Source organism: Moschus berezovskii, chromosome 16 (genome assembly GCF_049115385.1).
Source record: "Moschus berezovskii isolate FMDL1 chromosome 16, NW_MosBer_1.0, whole genome shotgun sequence".
Classification (NCBI taxonomy): Eukaryota; Metazoa; Chordata; class Mammalia; order Artiodactyla; family Moschidae; genus Moschus; species Moschus berezovskii.
This window is the reverse complement of record NC_142475.1, coordinates 5,706,629-5,729,188: the sequence shown is the minus strand read 5'-3', so window position 1 is coordinate 5,729,188 and position 22,560 is coordinate 5,706,629. Positions and strand designations below refer to the sequence as shown.

At 40.8% G+C, this 22,560-nt stretch overlaps 1 protein-coding gene across 5 annotated transcripts in view; it reads right to left on the bottom strand.

The window, feature by feature from the left end:
• WWP1 (WW domain containing E3 ubiquitin protein ligase 1) overlaps positions 1 to 22,560 on the bottom strand; it is a 137,684-nt gene that overhangs the window by 66,984 nt on the left and 48,140 nt on the right. For 4 of the 5 annotated variants that reach the window (XR_008686688.2, XM_055431915.2, XM_055431916.2 and 1 more), the window contains 3 exons: positions 11,256 to 11,393; positions 11,103 to 11,169; positions 7,362 to 7,543 (listed from right to left, as the gene is read on the bottom strand). Coding sequence is in view for 4 of the 5 variants with exons in the window: in XM_055431915.2 (XP_055287890.2) it covers positions 7,362 to 7,543; positions 11,103 to 11,169; positions 11,256 to 11,393 (387 nt within the window). In the remaining variant the exon portion in view is untranslated. The remainder of the gene's footprint in view (positions 1 to 7,361; positions 7,544 to 11,102; positions 11,170 to 11,255; positions 11,394 to 22,560) is intronic. The other variant, XM_055431917.2, reaches the window with a different exon arrangement.

Sequence of the window (22,560 nt, the reverse complement as noted above, 5' to 3'; positions counted from 1 at the left end):
AGTGAAATGGGGACTGTGCCAATGTCGATTTCCTCATTTTCATACAGTACTATAGTTATACAAGACATTAATATTTGGGGAGGCCGATGAACGGAACACATGACCTCCCCGTACATTTCCTGGTAACTTTTTGTGAATCTGTATTTTAAAATAAAAAACTAAAAGCAAAAGTCTAATAAATTTGTGAAATCAGTTAGCTTTGCCTTACCATACTGAGCTCTATTTTATTAATAGAACAATAATTATATATTAGAAAAAGTCATTTCTTCTAGAAGTTAAGGGCAAGGGGGAAAAGTAAAGAAGAAAATCATATTTTTCTTAAATACTATTATCCTAGAAACATGGTAGATGTTTTAAATTTATCTCATTTAACCTTTGAAAAAATCCTGTAAGGTATGATTAAGTATTTGTATCATTTTATAAGTGGAGAACCTAAATTTTTAGAATGCTAAATTTGTCCAAGGTCACATGCTTATACACTGAGTACATCATGTGAAATGCCTGACTGGATAAATCACAAGCTGGAATCAAGACTGTTGGAAGAAGTATCAACAACCTCAGACATGCAGATATCACCACCTTCATGGCAGAAAGAGAAGAGGAACTAAAGAGACTCTTGAAGAAGGTGATAGAGAAGAATGGAAAAGCTGACTTAAAACTCAATATTCAAAAAACTAAGATCGTGGTATTGGGTCCCATCACTTTATGGCAAATAGATGGGGAAAAAAATGAAAACAGTGACGGACTTTCTTTTCTTGGGCTCCAAAAACACTGCAGACAGTGACTACAGCCATGAAATTAAAAGACACTTGCTCCTTGGAAGAAAAAGCTATGACAACCCTAGACAGTGTATTAAAAAAGCAAAGACATTACTTTTCCATACAGAGAAACCAAAGCTATGGTTTTTCTAGGAGTTATGTATGGATGTGAGAGTTGGACCATAAAGAAGGCTGAGTGCCGAAGAATTTGATGCTTCCAACTGTGGTGTTGGAAAAGACTCTTGAGAGTCTCTTGGACAGCAAGGAGACCAAACCAGTCAATCTTAAAGGAAATCAGTCCTGAATATTCATTGGAAGGACGGATGCTGATGCTGAAGCTCCAATACTCTGGCCACCTGATGTGAAGAGCCAACTCGTTGGAAAAGACCTGATGCTGGGAATGACTGAAGGCAGGAGAAAGGGACGACAGAGGATGAGATGGTTGGATGGCATCACCGATTCAATGGACGTGATTTTGAGCAAGCTTTGGGAGATGGTGAAGGACAAGAAGGCCTGGCGTGCTGCAGTCCATGGGGTTGCAAAGACCTGGACATGACTCAACGACTGAACACCAACCTGTGGTTACTGTTCAATGACACAGCGAGGACTGGAACGCAGTCCGGTTGGAAACCAGATCTAATCTTTCCAATCATGACTGCCGCCCACTTTAGCGTAAAGTAAGGATCAGTATTTACCAACTAAACTTAGCAAATAGATCTTCTTAAGACTCAAAAGAACACGTAGGGGTGAGGGAAAATGCCCTCCCCTCCAAAGCCCTCATGGACAATACTGTCTTTGGTGAAAAGAAATCATTTACCTGCAGTTCCAGGCCCACAACCCCTCATCTGAAATTCTTAGGGCCAAGTGTGTTCCAGAATTCATAACTTTGGAATGTAGAAAGATAGTGTGGCAAATAGATTATCTATTACACTAATATCAAGTTAGACTGGGGGCTAGACACTGTAGTTAAACACAGTATCATTTCTGGAGTGAAACAGAAGGATACTCATACTAAGCAGAAAAAATCATGAATACCTTCAAGTTAGTCCTAGCCATTTTGCCATCAAGTGAGTTTACCAAAAAAACTTGGTTTTAATGATTTTAGGATTTTGGAATCACAGGTAATGGATTAAAAACATGTAATATGTTACACACACAATATGCACACTCCACTCCATCACCACTCTAACAATGAAAACTGATTTTTAAAGTTCTTGATTACAGAAAAAAGAATCCTATTTTTACACCAACACCTTAAAGAAGATGACCCCTTGAAAAATATACCTGAATTCATCTTTCTACTGAGGGATGTCAGATCATACAGAAGACACTGGCAAAGTGGTTTCTACCAACAGAGTAGGTTCCGGAAGCCTTTCTAAACAAGCCAATGGAAGTAGGGCAGTTGCATTGTTCTGTCGTGTGCCAAAGAACATGCACACACAGTCACTAAGTTGACTGGGGGAATACTGTTTGAAGTTTACCAAAGGTATAAAAGATGAGCAACCCAACACCGAGACACTATGGAAATCACACACATCCAAATGAACAGGGGAGTGGGGAGTAGAGGACCACAGAGGTGGGTGTCAGTGACAGCTCCTCTACCAGCTGGGATCTATGGGCCTCAGTTCCTTCAGGAGAAAAACACTCGTGCCTATTTCAGAGAGTTATCCTGAGAGCTGTATTGATCAGTGGGTGTACGGTGTTTGGAGCATGTGGAGAGTTATCCTGAGAGCTGTATTGATCAGTGGGTATACGGTCTCTGGAGCATGCGGAGAGTTATCCTGAGAGCTGTATTGATCAGTGGGTATACGGTGTTTGAAGCATGCGGACAGTTATCCTGAGAGCTGTATTGATCAGTGGGTATACGGTCTCTGGAGCATGCGGACAGTTATCCTGAGAGCTGTATTGATCAGTGGGTATACAGTATTTGGAGCATGCGGAGAGTTATCCTGAGAGCTGTATTGATCAGTGGGTATACGGTGTTTGGAGCATGCGGAGAGATATCCTGAGAGCTGTATTGATCAGTGGGTATACGGTCTCTGGAGCATGCGGAGAGTTATCCTGAGAGCTGTATTGATCAGTGGGTATACGGTGTTTGGAGCATGCGGAGAGTTATCCTGAGAGCTGTATTGATCAGTGGGTATACGGTGTTTGGAACATGCGGAGAGTTATCCTGAGAGCTGTATTGATCAGTGGGTATACGGTCTCTGGAGCATGCGGAGAGTTATCCTGAGTGCTGTATTGATCAGTGGGTATACGGTCTCTGGAGCATGCGGAGAGTTATCCTGAGAGCTGTATTGATCAGTGGGTATACGGTGTTTGGAGCATGCGGACAGTTATCCTGAGAGCTGTATTGATCAGTGGGTATACGGTCTCTGGAGCATGTGGAGAGTTATCCTGAGAGCTGTATTGATCAGTGGGTATACGGTGTTTGGAGCATGCGGAGAGTTATCCTGAGAGCTGTATTGATCAGTGGGTGTATGGTGTGGAACATGCGGACAGTTATCCTGAGAGCTGTACTGATCAGTGGGTGTACGGTCTCTGGAGCATGCGGAGAGATATCCTGAGAGCTGTATTGATCAGTGGGTATACGGTATTTGGAACATGCGGAGAGTTATCCTGAGAGCTGTATTGATCAGTGGGTATACGGTCTCTGGAGCATGCGGAGAGTTATCCTGAGAGCTGTATTGATCAGTGGGTATACGGTCTCTGGAGCATGCGGAGAGTTATCCTGAGAGCTGTATTGATCAGTGGGTATACGGTGTTTGGAGCATGCGGAGAGTTATCCTGAGAGCTGTATTGATCAGTGGGTATACGGTGTTTGGAGCATGCGGACAGTTATCCTGAGAGCTGTATTGATCAGTGGGTATACGGTCTCTGGAGCATGTGGAGAGTTATCCTGAGAGCTGTATTGATCAGTGGGTGTATGGTGTGGAACATGCGGACAGTTATCCTGAGAGCTGTATTGATCAGTGGGTATACGGTCTCTGGAGCATGCGGAGAGTTATCCTGAGAGCTGTATTGATCAGTGGGTATACGGTGTTTGGAGCATGCGGACAGTTATCCTGAGAGCTGTATTGATCAGTGGGTATACGGTCTCTGGAGCATGTGGAGAGTTATCCTGAGAGCTGTATTGATCAGTGGGTGTATGGTGTGGAACATGCGGACAGTTATCCTGAGAGCTGTACTGATCAGTGGGTGTACGGTCTCTGGAGCATGCGGAGAGATATCCTGAGAGCTGTATTGATCAGTGGGTATACGGTGTTTGGAGCATGCGGAGAGTTATCCTGAGAGCTGTATTGATCAGTGGGTATACGGTCTCTGGAGCATGTGGAGAGTTATCCTGAGAGCTGTACTGATCAGTGGGTGTATGGTGTGGAACATGCGGACAGTTATCCTGAGAGCTGTACTGATCAGTGGGTATACGGTGTTTGGAGCATGCGGAGAGTTATCCTGAGAGCTGTATTGATCAGTGGGTGTATGGTGTGGAACATGCGGACAGTTATCCTGAGAGCTGTACTGATCAGTGGGTATACGGTGTTTGGAGCATGCGGAGAGTTATCCTGAGAGCTGTATTGATCAGTGGGTGTATGGTGTGGAACATGCGGACAGTTGTCCTGAGAGCTGTACTGATCAGTGGGTGTACGGTCTCTGGAGCATGCGGAGAGATATCCTGAGAGCTGTATTGATCAGTTGGTATATGGTGTTTGGAGCATGCGGAGAGTTATCCTGAGAGCTGTATTGATCAGTGGGTATACGGTCTCTGGAGCATGCGGAGAGTTATCCTGAGAGCTGTATTGATCAGTGGGTGTATGGTGTGGAACATGCGGACAGTTATCCTGAGAGCTGTACTGATCAGTGGGTGTACGGTCTCTGGAGCATGCGGAGAGATATCCTGAGAGCTGTATTGATCAGTGGGTATACGGTGTTTGGAGCATGCGGAGAGTTATCCTGAGAGCTGTATTGATCAGTGGGTATACGGTGTTTGGAGCATGCGGACAGTTATCCTGAAAGCTGTATTGATCAGTGGGTATACGGTCTCTGGAGCATGTGGAGAGTTATCCTGAGAGCTGTATTGATCAGTGGGTGTATGGTGTGGAACATGCGGACAGTTATCCTGAGAGCTGTACTGATCAGTGGGTATACGGTGTTTGGAGCATGCGGAGAGTTATCCTGAGAGCTGTATTGATCAGTGGGTGTATGGTGTGGAACATGCGGACAGTTACCCTGAGAGCTGTACTGATCAGTGGGTATACGGTGTTTGGAGCCTGTGCAGCACGGATATTAGCTGTTATTCTCATCGTCTTAGGCTTCCTTACAATTAGGGAGAATGTCATGGGAATTATTTACAATGGCGCCTTCATTTCTAGTCCCTCATGTGTGTGTTTTACTTTCACCTTGAAATTTCAGGCAAGAAGAGGAATGTGGAAGGCAAATCTGTTCCCAACAGAAACAGCCTATATAGCACAAAATTAGAAGCAGAATATAAACTGGAGATTCTACAATGAGGGGGAACTCAGAAAGTTCTCTCTTTTCAACAACATCTGAATAAGCCCACAAGCCCAAACATGCAACTATCTAGTGGTCAATAGATACTTTGGCCAATCTATTTTAACAGCTAAATATTTTAGGAAGAAGAGCTAAATCTCCAAATTCTATACACTTTTAACTGGAAGGTGATGACAGGAATGAAATAGAACGACTGCGTAAGTCTTTCTAAAATGAGCATTCAAAATTTTTATACTTCTCATGAAAAAAGAATAGACTCAGTAACTGGTCCTGATGTCTAATTACTTACAGAAATAATGGAATTGGATCTACCACTCTAAGGAATCTAACGATAATCCCATATAGCAAATCAAGTCTGGTCACATAAGGGTATTTTTATTTTTACAACCTCTTCAGAGTGTTCTCAAGGGAGTTACAGTGTTTACAATTTAAATTTCTTTATGGGTGGATACCTAGTTTGTGTGTCATTTTTGGTATGGGTAAGTATAGGTAATTATTTGATAATCTACAAATCTATAGGTCAAACGCACTGGATTTATGTTTCATTGTTAAGAACTCTGGTACGAATATAAACCATTCTTCGATGGGTGATTATTTAGCGGTCACCCATACACACGGGTGGTCCTTCGCACACTTATTTTCCCAGACTGTTTTTAAAACTATAAATCTAACTTAGGGTCCATAATACAAGCAGAGTGCTATGAGACTCACTACTGTATTTACTCTCCCGGAGTTAGCAAGGATGCTGGTCACACTATGACGCTTTTCCATACAGATCCATAAAAGATAGAGCATCAGGCACAAAAGCTGCTGTTCTTTTGTTTTGGGAGGGGCTTTCTGGCTGCACCTTGAGGCTTGTGGGATCTTAGTTCCCCAAACAATTAAACCCCAGTCTGGCCCCAGCAGTGAACGTCCCAAATCCTAACCACTGGACCACCAGGGAATTCCCAATGGGAATCGTTTTAACAGGTCTGTTCTTAATTTGTTCCTTTATCCCTTTACTAATAAATCTGAGACAAACGTTCTTACTAGAAAGCATACCAGAATCAGAAAACACATGATCCTGTTCACTCATTTCAGCCTGGTCATCTGTATTTATATTTTCTCTCATTTTCCAGACACCTTAAATTAATAATGAAAGCGTCAACTTATTGTGAGGACTTAGGATGTTTAAGCCTATCCTTTTTATAAAAAAAAAAGAGGAGCATTAATAAATTACATTTTCAGTAAACCATCATGTCAGTTCCCACATTTACAAAAACTCACAACATGCACAGTAAATCTTTCCCCAACCTTCAGGATAAATATACAACAGTCTTCTCTATATACCCATCCCCATCTATTTTCATATAATTACTTCCTTACATGTTTCTACTTTTGAATAATCCCATAAATAGATGAGGGAAAGAGTACAGGCTCTGGGATCAAAAGACAGGATGCCAACTCTAGCCTCAAGACATACACTAGTAATCTTAAGAAGTCCTACGATGTTTGCGTTTCAAGAAATTCATCTGAAAGTTACTGTATAAAGACTGAACAAAGAACGATGCACGAATATTACAGCTGAATCCACTGAGAAACAGGATTACAGGGAAAAATTCTCCCACAGATAGTCCTATAATCGCAGAACACTTCCCTTTGGAAAATGTAAAACTTTTGGAGCGCTAGATCACCTCACAATACATTTTTTTACTAAGTTACATGCCAAGCAGTAAATATCTGCCTGGCAAAAGAGAACCATTTAACCAAAATGGTTAAAGGAATCATTCATCACTAACAAATCAATGAATTCCCTAAAGTGCTTTTAGAAATACATTCTACATTATAAATAGTATTTTTTTGTAGCATAAAGCCTAAGATTGACTATCATGCAAGTACTTGCTTAGTGAAATGTGCTATTATAATGCAGTTTTGGAATATCTTCCTAAATAATCTAGGAAAATTCAAATTATGAAAAGATTTAGGTGGTGTAATCTTCAAATTCCTTTTATAAAACTGAAGATTAAGAAAGATTATACAATAAGAAAAGTATATGTACAGATACATAAAATTTAGTTTTCATTGAAATAATGTGTCATAAGAAACCATGCTTACCAGTGTCATTGGCAGGCTCAGATGTGAGTGGTTTTGGAGCTGGTGTGTTTTTGGGTCTGGCAGCAACCTGAGATGGAGATGGTGTGTTGTCCCCATTAACTACATATGAACAGCATGAGTTCTGTACTGCAGTGTTTGTAGGTACATGATGATCTATCCCATTACTATCCTCAGCAGTCAACCTTCAAAAAAAAAACCAAAAAACAAAAATGATATCTTACTTCAATGAATTAAAAACAATCATAACTTTTCATCAGAAGTTCTGTAAGAACATTTACCAAGTTCTTAACACTGAAGCAAAATGATAGGTATAAAGAGTAATGAACAAGAGATGTCTTGATTACTTTTTTTAAACATTTTATTTTTTACATTTTACATTTTATTACATACTTAAAGTTTAAATTACTTTCAGATCTAACTGTATCCACACAGTAAACGTATATTGAGATATATAATCATACTGTCAAAATGAATTCAATACCTCAAAGCAAAGATCAAATTGTATATTTTAAATATTTACGTCTAAGAATATTAGATTTATTTTTAAAATGTCTGGAAATATTTTCAAAAAGGTCATGAAACTTTAAAAAATCAATTCCAAACTGCTGAGTACTGAAAAGACCAAAAACGTCTTATGATATTGATCACAAGCTATTACCAGCACTAAAATAATGAGGACGTGATAATCAGAGAAAGCTAAATCCCAGAGTTAGAAGAATTTACAGTGTATGCATTACTGCAAATAAATAAATATGTCTACAGTCACAAAATCAAGCATTTTAAATCTTATTGGCAGGAAATTAGGCAACATCATGTAAGTAATCAGAACTTTCCCAAGTACACTGGTAACCCTGTACATCTTCTCCACAGAGCAGCCTTCACTTTTTTTCTTCATTTGAAAAAAAGTAACTAAATCAGAGCACAGCTCAGCCCTGCCCCACCTCATCTCTCTCTCTCCAATCCATTTCTCTCCACGCTGTTCCATGCCTACCTTGCAATAGATATATTAGTACATCAATTTTATATGAAAATCACACCAAAGAGTCTTGAAATGTTTATTACAAACTATTAGATACAGGGAGTAAAATTATAATGACTTACAAGATTATCAAAGAAAGGTTAAATATATTCTAGAGTTAGAAGAATCTGCAGAGCAAAAGGGCTTCTCCAATGGCTCAGTGGTAAAGAATCTGCCTGCAATGTAGGAGATGTAACAGACATGGTTTTGATCCCTGGGTTGACAAGATTCCCTAGAGGAGGAAACGGCAACCCACTCCAGTCCCCTTGTCTGAAAAACCCCGTGGGCAGGGGAGTCTGGTGGGCTATAGTTCACAGGGTCACAGTCAGACAGGACTGAGCACACACGAGCACGCACACAGAGCAAACACTAGCTGGAACGAATCAGGGTCCTGTTTCACTTGCTATTTCCCCTGCCTGGAGTGCGCTTCCCTCAGATCTGTGCATGGATGGCACACTTTTGGCCTTTTAATTGTGGCTTGAACAGCACTTCCGCGACATTTCTCTTTATGAAGGGTTCCTTTACATTCCTGTCACCCTGTCCTGTGTTTCGATGACTCCACAGTCCTCATCACTGTCTCCAGTTAGCTCGTTTCTTTCCTCACGTGTCTACCATCCACCTCTATCCTGCCAGAATGAAACTGCCACAGGAACAGGACTAGCACTCTTAGTGCCTGGACTGGTGCCTGACCCCAAACAGGCGCTCAGTAAGTACCTGGTCGAACTAACAACACTTTCCCTTGTCACCTACATATTTGGAATGAGATGTGTTCAGGAATTTTGGGCAGGTAAAGCTTTGAAAGGGCTTCCCAGGTGGTAAAGAACCCACCTGCCCGTGCAAGAGACCTAAGAGACCTGGGTTCGATCCCCGGGTTGGGAAGATCTTCTGGAAAGAGGGCATGGCAACCCACTCCAGTATTCTTGCCTAGAGAATCCCCATGGACAGAGGAGGCTGGCAGGCTACAGTCCATAGGGTCACACAGAACCAGACATGAGTGAACCAACTTAGCAGGCACACAAAGCTTTGAAATTTCTCTCGTGAATCTGATTTGTACACCCTTCCCTAAGCCACTCAGCAAGGCTCAGTGACCTGGGAGACAGAGTAAAAGAATGCAATTCAAGTTCTCCTGGCGCTGCAGAACTAAGCTTTGATTCAAAATGCACTGCTATGTAACAATAACATTAGTCTTGAGGTTGGCAGTGAGTCAAGCTCCTTGAACCATCTAAAATTTCATTTGAAAAATTAGTTTTTGACACACACACACATACATACATATATATATATATATATGCACACACACATACACATTAGCGCATTTTAATCTACCTAATTGCTGTATCCTTTCAGTTTGATTCCTGGGTCTGGAAGACCTGCTGGAGAAGGCATAGGCTACCCACTCCAGTATTCTTGGGCTTCCCTTGTGGCTCAGCTGGTAAAGAATCTGCCTGCAATGCGGGAGACCTGAGTTTGATCCTTGGGTTGGGAAGATCCCCTGGAGCAAAAAGGCTACCCACTCAAGTATTGTGGCCTAGAGAATTCCATGGACTGTATAGTCCATGGCATCGCAAAGAGTTGGACACAACTGAATGACTTTTCACTTTTGAATTTTCTCAATGTGAATTATCATGTGGATACTAAATAAATACATTTATTTAAGTCCAATATATATTCAGAAGACATACTGATCTATTCAAGGGCTCTGTGAAGATCATTTAACAGCAATTTAGTGGCAATATTAGTAACTGTAGATTAATAAAAGTCACACTTTGTCATATACCAGCGTGATTTTTCAGATGTATTTCACAGCAATGTACTTTCACATGTTCATTCCATTATAATTGATCTACTACATGTTTTTATTCTAATTCAAATTATTTCAAACAGAAAGTCTCTATTAATTGTCATCAAATGTGAATCTATGGGAGTCGCTGAGATGGCAGGGTGACCTCTAAGGAGAGATCACAATCAGTGCAATACCTGTCTTCTAGCTGTTACAGGAAGCTGCCAACTCAGACAGCAGTGAGACAATCATTTTTCCACATCACCTGACTATTTACTGATAAAATATGCCTAATACTGATTTTTAAGAGCCATTTCCAATTATAAAAAAAAAAAACAATGAAGTTCTGACACTTTCTGCAACATGGATGAACCACGCGCTCAGTAAAAATCGGTGACAGAAGGTCATATGTTGTATAACACTGCTTACAAGAAATGGCCAGAAGAGGCGATACACTGAGACAGAAGGGGAGCGGCCGGCAGGAGCTGGGAAAAGAGGGCTGGAGAGAGAATGCCCCTGGGTACGGTGTCTTTCTGAGGGTGAAGAGAAGGTTCTGAAATGAGACACTGGTGACGGTTACCCAACTCCACTAACCCTAAAAACCACTGAGATGCACACTTTACTCCAATAAGATATCTCGTTAGAGCTGTTTTTTATTTTTTAAAAAACCACTTTGGTAAGAATTCAGCCAAATAATATGTTTAGATATAAGCTTTTAAAGTCTAAGGCAAACTCCAAATGAAGGTTAAAAACTTCACGTATGGGAATGTGGTGTTGCTGCTGCTGCTGCTGCTGCTAAGTCACTTCAGTCGTGTCCGACTCTGTGTGACCCCATAGATGGCAGCCCACCAGGCTCCCCCGTCCCTGGGATTCTCCAGGCGAGAACACTGGAGTGGGCTTCCATTTCCTGCTCTGCCACAAACACCGAAATCAAACAAGCTACCTGCTGGCGGTCCTTGCTGCCGGCGCTCTTTCTTCATGGAAGGCGTCACCGTTCTGCTGTACTTCTACTGAATGACAAAAAGAAAGACACTAGGTTTTTTTACACACTCTTGATTTTTTTTCCTTCAAATTAAAAAACCCAAAGTTAGCTTACTGGCTGGAGATGAGCTGCCGTTTGTTATATCTTCTTGCTCAATCACCAGTCCATCAAGCACAACTGTTAATTCACCAGTTTGCACGACACCATTCTTGGTTTCCAAGGAAAGTTTTAATTGTTCTTTCACTTTTTCCACTAAGGGGGGGGAAAATAAAAACTAATTTAAAAGCTTTTGTTATGTACAAAAACATGTTTCAGAAATCAAAGTTATATATCAAGAATGACTCTAATTTAGTGCTTGATGGCTATGTGTGAAAGGAATTATTTGTGTTTTTATCTGTAGGCCCTTCTATAGCACACCAGGATCACTTCCTTTCACACCTAGATGAGTAACTCCTTTCCTTTCACCACACACTTTCGGAATCATCTCTAACTGTCCCTTTGCACAGTATTAACGTTCAGAGAAAACACAAACCTATCTAGATAACAAGTGCAATAACGTCCCAAACTTGCTCTATGGCCCGCAGTACAAGGTAAGACTTGTAGTTAAGGCAAAGTTTCTGCAGGAGACCCAAGAGGGTTCCTTATTTCAGTTCAGGGACTTCTACCTGTACTTAAGTAGTCAAACTACTTAAAGCCTCAGTTACCTCATCACAAAATGGAGATCACAAAACTGGGACCTGTCATAAGGTCCAAATGCAAAGTCACAGAGAAAATTCCTAGCACCACACCTGACACACAGCACATGCTTAATAGATGGCAGTAGTTTACTATTTCCTTTTCATATAAGGCCAAATATTGATTCTTATTATCGGGATATCTAATTCTTACTGAATGCAAAGTTATTTTGCTTTAATTTCTATCTCACAGAATAGATATCAAAAGTATTAGTGATACCTTTATTATGCAAAACAAGTCCAGTTACTTCAGTCTGACCTTCATTTTTAAAATCCAAACATGTTTTTTACTAGATTATATCCTTGACTTTGGTTCCTCCTATATTTAACAAGATTTTTTTTTCCCATTTACCAAATATCTAGCACAAATACTTTAATTACCCAAGATAAGACAAACAAAAATCTGGAACCACTAATCATTACACAGGAATTCTTTGGGAAAAAGTTAAGGACCATGCAATAAAGAAAGACTTGCAGAAGACCTACCCCAACCATTTTCACCCCCACAAACCACATTTCCATTTCAAATCACAAAATCAACATTAATAAAACAGAAAAACTAGAGGAAATCTTAAAGTACCAAGGAAAAAACCCAACCCTGCAAAAGCATCAGTTTCAGTTGTATCTAGATTTTAACAAACTATATCTGAAGAAAGTTATTGACCACCATCCTATTTCATTCATCTGCAATTTGGAGGCTTAGCTCTCATTCCTAAAATATTTAGCTAAATAGATTCTTAATAGCCTTTCACTCCATAGTGGCCTATGTGTGAAAAGAAATCTAGAAAACAGTGGATATATGTATTCACTTTGCTGTACATCTGAAACTAACAAAGCACTGTAAATCAACTATACGTCAGTAACATTTTTTTTTAAATCCTTTTGAAATCCCTTTAAAGTGAGTCTCCTGATGGAAAATACTTTTTCAAAAAAAATTATTTTTTATTGAAGGATAATTGCTTTACAGATTTTTGTTTTCTGTCAAACCTCAACATGAATCAGCCATGGGTATACATACATCCCCTCCCTTTTGAACCTCCCTCCCATCTCCCGCCCCATCCCACCCCTCTAGGTTGATGCAGAGCCCCTGTTTGAGTTCCCTGAGTCAACACAGCAAATTCCCGTTGGCTGTCTATTTTACATGTGGTGATGCAAGTTTCCACGTTACTCTCTCCGTACATCTCACCCTCTCCCCGCTCTCCCCACGCCCATGAGTCCATTCTCTATGTCTCTTTGTCCACTGCTGCCCTGTAAATAAATTCTTCAGGATCATCTTTCTAGATTCCATATATAGCCATTAGAATACGAGATTTATCTTTCTTTTTCTGACTTACTTCACTCCATATAATAGATTCTAGGTTCATCCACCTCATTAGAACTGATTCAAACGCATTCCTTTTTATGGCTGAGTAATAATATTCCATTGTGTGTATGTACCACAGCTTCTTTATCCATTCACCTGTTGCTGGACATCTAGGTTGGTTCCGTGTTCTAGCTAGTGTAAACTGTGCTGCAATGAACAGTGGGGTACGTGTGTCTTTCTCAACTTTGGTTTCCTCAGGGTATATGCCTAGGAGTGGGATCGCTGGGTCATTCGGTGATTTTATTCCTAGTTTTCAAGAAAGCTCCATGCTGTTCTCCACAGTGGCTGTATCAATTTACATTCCCACCAACAGTGCAACAGCGTTCCCTTTTCTCCACGCTCTCTCCAGAATTTATTGTTTGTAGACTTTTTGATGAGGGCCATTCTGACGGGTGTGGGGTGATAACTCATTGTAGCTTTGATTTGCATTTCTCTAATAATGAGCAATGTTGAGCATCTTTTCATGTGTTTGTTAGCCATCTGCATGTCTTCTTCGGAGAAATGTCTGCTTAGGTCTTTTCCCCACTTTTTGATTGGGTTGACTGTTTTTCTGGTATTGAGTTGTAGAGCTGCTTGTATATTTTGGAAATTAATCCTGTCAGTTGTTTCATTGGCTATTTTCTCCCATCTGGGCTTGTCTTTTCACCTTGCTTATAGTTTCCCTTGCTGTGCAAAAGTTTTTAAGTTTAAACAGGTTCCATCTGTTTACTTTTGTTTTTACTTCCATTACTCTAGGAGGAGGGTCATAAAGGATCTTGCTTTGATTTACATCATTGAGTATTCTGCCTATGTTTTCCTCTAAGAATTTTATAGTTTCTGGTCTTACATTTAGGTCTTTAATCTATTCTCAGTTTACCTTTGTGTATGGTGTTAGGAAGTATTCTAATTTCATTCCTTTACACGCAGCTGTCCAGTTTTCCCAGCACCATTTATTGAAGAGGCTATCTTTGCCCCATTGTATATTCTTTCCTCCTTTGTCAAAAATAAGGTACCCAGAGGTGCGTGGGTTTATTTCTGGGCTTTCTATCTTGTTCCATTGGTCTATATTTCTGTTTTGTGCCAGTACCATTCTATCCTGATGACTGTAGCTTTGTAGTATAATCTGAAGTCAGGAAGGTTGATTCCTCCAGCTCCATTCTTCCTTCTCAAGAGTGCTTTGGCTATTCAGGGTCTTACTGTATTTCCATATAAACTGTGAAATTTTTTGTTCTAGTTCTGGGGAAAATGCCCTTGGTAATTTGATAGAGATCGTATCGAATATGTAGATTGCATTTGGTAGTACATATTTTCACAGTACTGATTCTTCCTACCCAGGAACATGGAAAATCTCCATCTGTTTGTATCATCTTTGACATTTTTCATTAATGTCTTATAATTTTTTGTGTACAGTTCTTTCGTCTCCTGAGGTAAGTTTGTTGCAATGGTGAATGGGATTGATTCCTTAATTTCTGTTTCTGATTTTTTCAGAAATGCAAGTGATTTCTGTGCATTGACTTTCTATTCTGCAACTTTCCTAAATTCACTGATTAGCTCTAGTAATTTTTTAATACTATCTTTAGGGTTTTCTATGTAGAGCATCATATCATCTGCAAACAGTGAGAGCTTTTTCTTTTCTGATCTGGATTCTGTAGCTAGGACTTCCAGAACTATGTTGAATAATAGTGGCAAAAGTGGACACCCTTGTCTTGTTCCTGATCTTGGGGGAAATGCTTTCAGTTTTTCACCACTGAGAATAATGCTTGCTGTGGGCTTATCGTATATGGCCTTTACTATGTTGAGGTGGATTCCCTCTGTGCCCATTTTTTGAAGAGTTTTAATCATAAGTGGATGCTGAATTTTGTCACAGCTTTTTCTGCATCTACTGAGATGATCATATGTTTTTTATCTTTCAATTTGTTAATATGGTGTATCACACTGACTGATATGCGTATATTGAAGAATCCTTGCATCCCTGGAATAGACCCGACTTGACCACTGTGTATGAGCTGCGTGATGTGTTGCCGAGCTCTGTCTGCTAATACTCTGTTGAGGATTCTGCATCTGTGTTCACCAGCGACACTGCCTGCAGTTTCCTTTTCTGTGCTGTCTTTGGTTCTGGGATCAGGGTCATGGTGGCCTCATAGAATGAGTTTGGAAGTGTTCGTTCCTCTGCAGTTTTCTGAAAGGGTTTTAGAAGGACAGGCCTTAGCTCTTCTCTAAATGTTTGACAGAGTTCTCCTGTGAAGCCAGCTGGTCCTGGGCTTCTGTTTTTTGGGAGATTTTTGACCACAGCTTCAATTTCAGTGCTTGCAGTTGGGTTGTTGATAATTTCTATTTCTTCCTGGAAGACTGAACTTTTCTAAGAATCTGTCCATTTCTTCCAGGCTATCTATTTTATTGCCATATAGCTGTTCATAACAGCCTCTCAAAATCCTTTTTATTTCTGCATTGTCTAGTGTAACCTCTACTTTTTCATTTCTAATTTTGTTGATTTGATTCTTTTCTGTCTTTTTCTTGATGAGTATGGCTAAAGGTTTCTGACTTTTGTTTATCTTCTCAAAGAAACAGCTGTATTAATCTTTACTACAATTTTTTAATGACATTTTCACTTATTTCTGCTCGGATCTTTATGATTTATTTCCATCTACTAATTCTGGGGGGTTTTGTCCTTCTTTTTCCAGTTATTTTAGCTGTAAAGTTAGGCTGTCTATTCGATGTTTTCCTTGTTTCTTGAGGTAGGACTGTATTGCTATAAACTTCCCTCTTAGAACTGCTTTTGCTGCATCCCATAGGTTTTGAGTTGTTGTGTTCTCATTGTTTTGTTTCTGGAAACTGATTTCCCTTTGATTTCTTCAGTGACCTGTTGGTTGTTTAGAAACGTGTTGTTTAATCTCCATGTGTTTGTGTTTCTTATAATTTTTTTCTTGTAACTGATGTCTAGGATTGTGGTCAGAGAAGATGCTCGATACGATTTCAAATTTCTTAAATTTACTGAGGTCTGATTTGTGACCCAAGATGCGGTCTATCCGAGAGAATGTTCCATATGCACTTGAGAAGAAGGTGTACTCTTCTGCATTTGGATGGAATGTCCTGAAGATATCAGTGAGATCCACCTCACCTAATGGATCATTTCAGACTTGTTTTCCTTATTGATTTTTTGTTTTGATGATCTGTCCATTGCTGTGCGTGGGGTGTTAAAGTCTCCTACTATTATTGTGTTACCGTCAATTTCTCCTTTCATGTCTGTTAGTGTTTGTCTTATGTACTGAGGTGCTGCTAAGTTGGGTGCATAGATGTTTACAATTGTTACATCTTCCTCTTGGATTGATCCTTTGATCATTATGTAGTGTCCTTGCTTATCCCTTATAATCTTCATTTTAGGGTCTATTTTGTCTGATATGAGGACTGCTACTCCAACTTTCTTTTGCTTCCCATTTGCATGGAATATATTTTTCCATCCTCTCAGTTTCAGTCTATATGTGTCTTTAGGTCTGACACATGTTTCCTGTAGACAGCATATATACAGGTCTTGTTTTTGCATCCATTCAGCCAGTGTCTTTTGGTTGGACCATTTAATCCATTTACATTTAAAGTAATTATTGATATATATGTTCCTATGTACCACCTGACCTGCCTCTTGAGAAACCTGTATGCAGGTCAGGAAGCAACAGTCAGAACTGAACATGGAACAACAGACTGGTTCCAGATAGGAAAAGGAGTACGTCAAGGCTGTATATTGTCACCCTGCTTATTTAACTTATATGCAGAGTACATCATGAGGAACGCTGGGCTGGAAGAAGCACAAGCTGGAATCAAGATTGCCGGGAGAAATATCAATAACCTCAGATATGCAGATGACACCGCCCTTATGGCAGAAAGTGAAGAGGAACTAAAAAGCCTCTTGAGGAAAGTGAAAGAGGAGAGTGAAAAGGTTGGCTTGAAGCTCAACATTCAGAAAACAAAGATCATGGCATCTGGTCCCATCACTTCATGGGAAATAGATGGAAAAACAGTGGAAACAGTGTCAGACTTTATTTTTTTGGGCTCCAAAATCACTGCAGATGCTGATTGCAGCCATGAAATTAAAAGACGCTTATTCCTTGGAAGGAAAGTTATGACCAACCTAGATAGTATATTAAAAAGCAGAGACATTACTTTGCCAACCAAGGTCCATCTAGTCAAAGCTATGGTTTTTCCCGTAGTCATGTATGGATGTGAGAGTTGGACTGTGAAGAAAGCTGATCGTTGAAGAATTGATGCTTTTGAACTGTGGTGCTGGAGAAGACTCTTGAGAGTCCCTTGGACTGCAAAGAGATCCAGCCAGTCCATTCTAAAGGAGATCAATCTTGGGTGTTCATTGGAAGGACTGATGCTAAAGCTGAAACTCCAATACTTTGGCCACCTCATGCGAGGAGCTGACTCACTGGAAAAAGACTCTGATGCTGGGAAGGATTGGGGGCAGGAGAAGGGGACGACAGAGAATGAGATGGCTGGATGGCATCACCGACTTGATGGACATGAGTTTGAGTGAACTCTGGGAGTTGGTGATGGACAGGGAGACCTGGCGTGCTGTGATTCATGGGGTCGCGGAGAGTCGGACACGACTGAGCGACTGAACTGAACTGATGTTCCTATTGCCATTTTCTTAATTGTTTGGGGTTGATTTTGTAGATCTTTTTTCTTCTCTTGGATTTCTTGACCATACAAGCCCCTTAAACATTTGGTGTAAAGCTCATTCGGTGGTACTGAATTTTCTTAACTTTTGCTTGTCTAAAAACTTTTTGTTTTATTTCTCCATCGATTGTGAATGAGATCCTTGCCAGGTACAGTAATCTTGGTTGTAGATTTTTCCCTTTCAACACTTTAAATATATCCTGACATTCCCTTTGGCCTGCAGAATTTCTGCTGAAAGATGAGCTGTTAAGTGTCTGTGGTTTCCCTTGTATGTTACTTGCTGCTTTTACTATTCTTTCTTTGTGTTCAGTCTTTGTTACTTTGATTAGTATGTCTTGGCATCTTTCCCCTTGGGTTTATCCTGTATGGGACTCTGCATCTCTTGGACTTGATTGACTATATTTCCTTTTCCATGCTGGGAAACTTTTCAACTGTAATCTCTTCAAAAAATTTTCTTATACGCTTTCTCTCTTCTTCTTCTGGGACCCCTATTATTCAAATGCTGGTACGTTTGATATTGTCCCAGAGGTCTCTGAGACTATCCTCAGTTCTTTTCATTCTTTTTACTTTATTCTGCTCTTCAGAAGTTATTTCCGCCATTTTATCTTTCAGCTCACTGATTCATTCTTCTGCTTCAGACATTCTGCTATTGATCCCTTCTGGGGTATTTTTAATTTCAGTAATTGTGCTGTTTGTCTCTGTATGTTTAGTCTTTAATTCTTCTAGGTCTTTGTTAATTGATTCTTGCATTTTCTCCATTTTGTTTTCAAGGTTTTTGATCATCTTTCTATCGTTATTCTGAATTCTTTTTCAGGTAGTTTGCCTATTTCCTCTCATTTATTTGGACTTCTGTGTTTCTAGTTTGTTCCTTCATTTGCGTAGTATTTCTCTGCCTTTTCACTATTTTTCTTAACTTATTGTGTTTGAGGGTTCCTTTTCCCAGGCTTCAAGGAAAGCTGACTTCTTTCCTTGAAGAAGATTGAATTCTTTCTTCCTTCTGGTTTCTGCCCTCCTAAGTTTGGTCCAGTGGTTTGTGTAAGCTTCCTATAGGGTGAGATTTGTGCTGAGTTTTTTTTGTTTGTTCTTCCTCTGATGGGCAAGGCTGAGTGAGGTGGTAATCCTGTCTGCTGATGATTGGGCTTGTATTTTTGTTTGGTTTGTTGTTTAGTTGAGGCATCCTGCACAGGGTGCTACTGGTGGTTGGGTGATGCTGGGTCTTGTATTCAGGTGGTTTCATCTGAGTGAGTTCTCACTATTTGATACTCCCTAGGGTTAGTTCTCTGGTAGCCTAGGGTCTTGGAGTCAGTACTCCCACTCCAAAGGCTCAGGGCTTGATCTCTGGTCAGGAATGAAGATTCCACAAGTGGTCAGTTATGACATTAAGAGAGATTAAAACAAATATCCAAAAACGAGAAACCAAAGGTGAACCCCAGACAAATGGCTGTTACAAAATCAGGCAAATAATAGTTAAAATAATAGAATATACACATACACCCACGAGCAAAGTCAAAGCAGTCCAGCAAAAATAAAGTACAATAGACTGACCCAGCGAACAAAGGAAATCAAAAATGTTTATCAAGTAAGAGCAGAACTCACTGAAGCACAAACTGGAGAACAAAACTAAAGCAAGGTGCCAAGGGGAGAATAAAGCAGTGAAAACAAAACTAACAAATATGTTGAGAGGAAAAAAAAGAAAAAATAGATATGCAAATCTGAAGAGCTAGATAAAGATTTATATACATTAAAAATTAACTGCAAGGGGAAAAGAACAATAGGAAAGGCAAACAAAGGAATAAGTGTAGAAAAATATAATAGGTTTTAAAATTTTTTTTAATTAAAATTATAAAAAAAAATGGAAGAAAAAAGGAAAACTCGACAGAACTTTAAGAAAGCCCAACATAGAGGCAGAGGTTTATAACAATAAAAAGTGTGGCTGAATATACACATATACAAATACTCCCTTAAGCAAAAAACAGTCTAACAAAGTTAAAGTACAATAGATTGACCCAGCGAACAAAGGAAACCAAAAATTATATCTACCAGAACAAAATTAACTAAAGCACAAGCTGGAAAACAAAACTAAAGCAAGGTGCCAATTGGGGAATAAAGCAATGAAAATAAAACTAATGTGTTGAGAGGAAAGGGGAGAAAGAAAATAAACAATAGACATGCAAATTTAGACACAGATAGATAAAGAAGATACATACGTGTGAAAGATTAACTGCAAGAGGAAAAGAACAGTAGGGAAAACAAACAAAGGAATAAATGTAGAAAAAATAATAACCGGTTTAAAAATTTTAAAAAAGGAAGACTAAAAAAGGAAAACTCCACAGAGCTGCAAAAAGCCAACATAGAAGCAGAGGTTTATAACAATAAAAAATGTGACAGGGGGAAAAAAAGCTCAAAAGCGTAACTGGATTTCATATTGCCAGTAAAATCGACAACTACAACAGAGGGGGAATAAAAGGAAAAGGAAAAAGAAAAAGACACCCAAAAGAATGTACAGAACAAGTCAAAACGTAAGAACAATAAATGTTTTTCCTGAGTCACTGCTGTCAGTCCTCTCTCGCTGGGAGTCACAGTCCACCTCACCTGCCGAGGATGCCCTCCAGCACTGTGCTGGTCTCTGGACCTGCTGTGGGGGCAGCCCAGGTTCTAATCTGGTCCTACTCCCGTGTGTTCTTGCCTCCAATGTCCGCAGCTATCAGAACAAGTATGTTTTCTTTCAGGGGGGCTCTCAATTTCCTTTTAGATATTCCATAGTCACAGAGTCTGCCCAGTTGATCATGTGGATTTAATCTGCAGCTTGTACAGCTGCTGGGAAGGTTTTGGGTCTTCTTCCTTAGCTACACTACCCCTGGGTTTCAACTGTAGTTTTATTTCCACCTTTTATTTCATTTATTTATGTGGGTCGTCCACTAGGATTGCTCCTGCGGCTGCCCTGGAGGATTTGGGTCTGCCCCAGTGAGGGCCAGGTGTGGAGGTGGTGCAGCTGCTTGGGTCACAGGGGTTCTGACAGCACCAGGTACTCGGGGGAGCTGGAGACTAGGGCAGCAGGAAATATAGCGCTCTAGAAAGGTACGGCAACCAGTATTGGCCAATACACTCCTGTGTTCTTGCCTGGAGAACCCCCTGATAGAGAATCCTGGCAGGCCACGGTCCACATGATCACGAAGAGTTGGACACGACTGAAGTGACTCTGCATGCACAGATGCAAGACTCTTTTGCCTGTGGCAGCTCTGCCCCAGTGAGGGCTGAGCATGAAGGTACGCAGCTGCTGGGGTCGCGGGGACCCTGGCAGCGCCAAGTGTGCAGGGACACGGACTGTCTCTGCTGCAGGAGTTATGGCCCTACCAGAAGCTTTCTTCGAACCCTTTGTACCTGGCGATCAGAAGGCTCTTTGTCTAGTTTTCTCCATAGCTCTGCCCATTCAGGCACTTAAAAGGCTCCCTCGCCTGGGGTCCTTCTCTGTTTAGCACATCAGGCACATAGAGGGGCCCCCCCGGCTGGGGTCCTGCTCTGTAGTTCAGTGCATCAGGCGTTTGATGGGCCAGCCTCTCTATTGTTCAGCTCCCGATGCTGGCTGTGGGGAGAGAGAGGCTACGGGTGATGGCTCCAGCCCCTACGCGTGACTCAGCGGTATCGCCTTGCTTCCATGGCTGCCTTGCTTTCCTCCACAGGCGTTTCCCATCACAATCTCCTTCCTCACATCCCCCTGATCCATCCCTGCACAGTCAACAGCAGCCCTCACCCTGGGATTGCTCCACAAGCCCCTAAACTCTAGCTCTCAGCCGCTGCACCTTCTAGGGGACCAGCATCCCTGTCTGGGGTGTGTCTGGCTGTGGCAAGGACTGTCTGGTTCTCATTCCGTGTAGGCGGCCACAGGTCAGCTGTTTCCCTCTCCGCCTTAAACGTTTCTCCTCTGACTCAGACAGTTGCCCCGATGGGGGATGGGACCCCTGCCTCAGTTCCCCTGCCCGCCGAGGGCAGGTCCAGTCCTGCTAACACCCTGCTTTTCCCCCTAGTTCCTTCGTCTGACCCAGTTTTGTGTGGTTCGATGTGTTCTTTCCACTGGTCAGGTCCTCCTGTCGGCTCTCAGCAGGTGTCCTGCGTGCACTTCTGTGTCTGAAGGCGTATTCCTGATGTATCGGTGGAGGGAGATGTACTCCAAGTCCACCTACTCCTCCGTCATCTTGTTCTCCTTCTCTCATCTTTTTTTTTAAACCTGTAAATGTTTGGATTCTCATCCTTGAAAGATTTCCTGGGTATGCCCACTTAGGATCAATAGTATCTCTCAACTCTTTGAAGATATTTTTCTACTGTCTTAACCTACTACTGTTAATTATGTTAAGTCCAATTTATAAATCTTCACAAATGACCTATTTTGCTCCACAGCTGCATTTTTTGGTCTTTGGTGTCATGTATTTCACTTTGATGAAAGCATGACTTCCTCTTTATCATCTTGCTCTGAATATCATAGATTTATTTTTCATCGGTGTTCAAAAACCCTACAGCCATTATCTCTTAAAATATCTCCTCTACTCCACCTTCTAATCCAGGGCTCAGGAAATTATACACCATTGGCCAAATCTAGCCCATTACCTGCTTTTGTAAATAAGGTTTTATTTGAACACAGCCATGTTCATTCATGTACAAATTTTTGATGGCT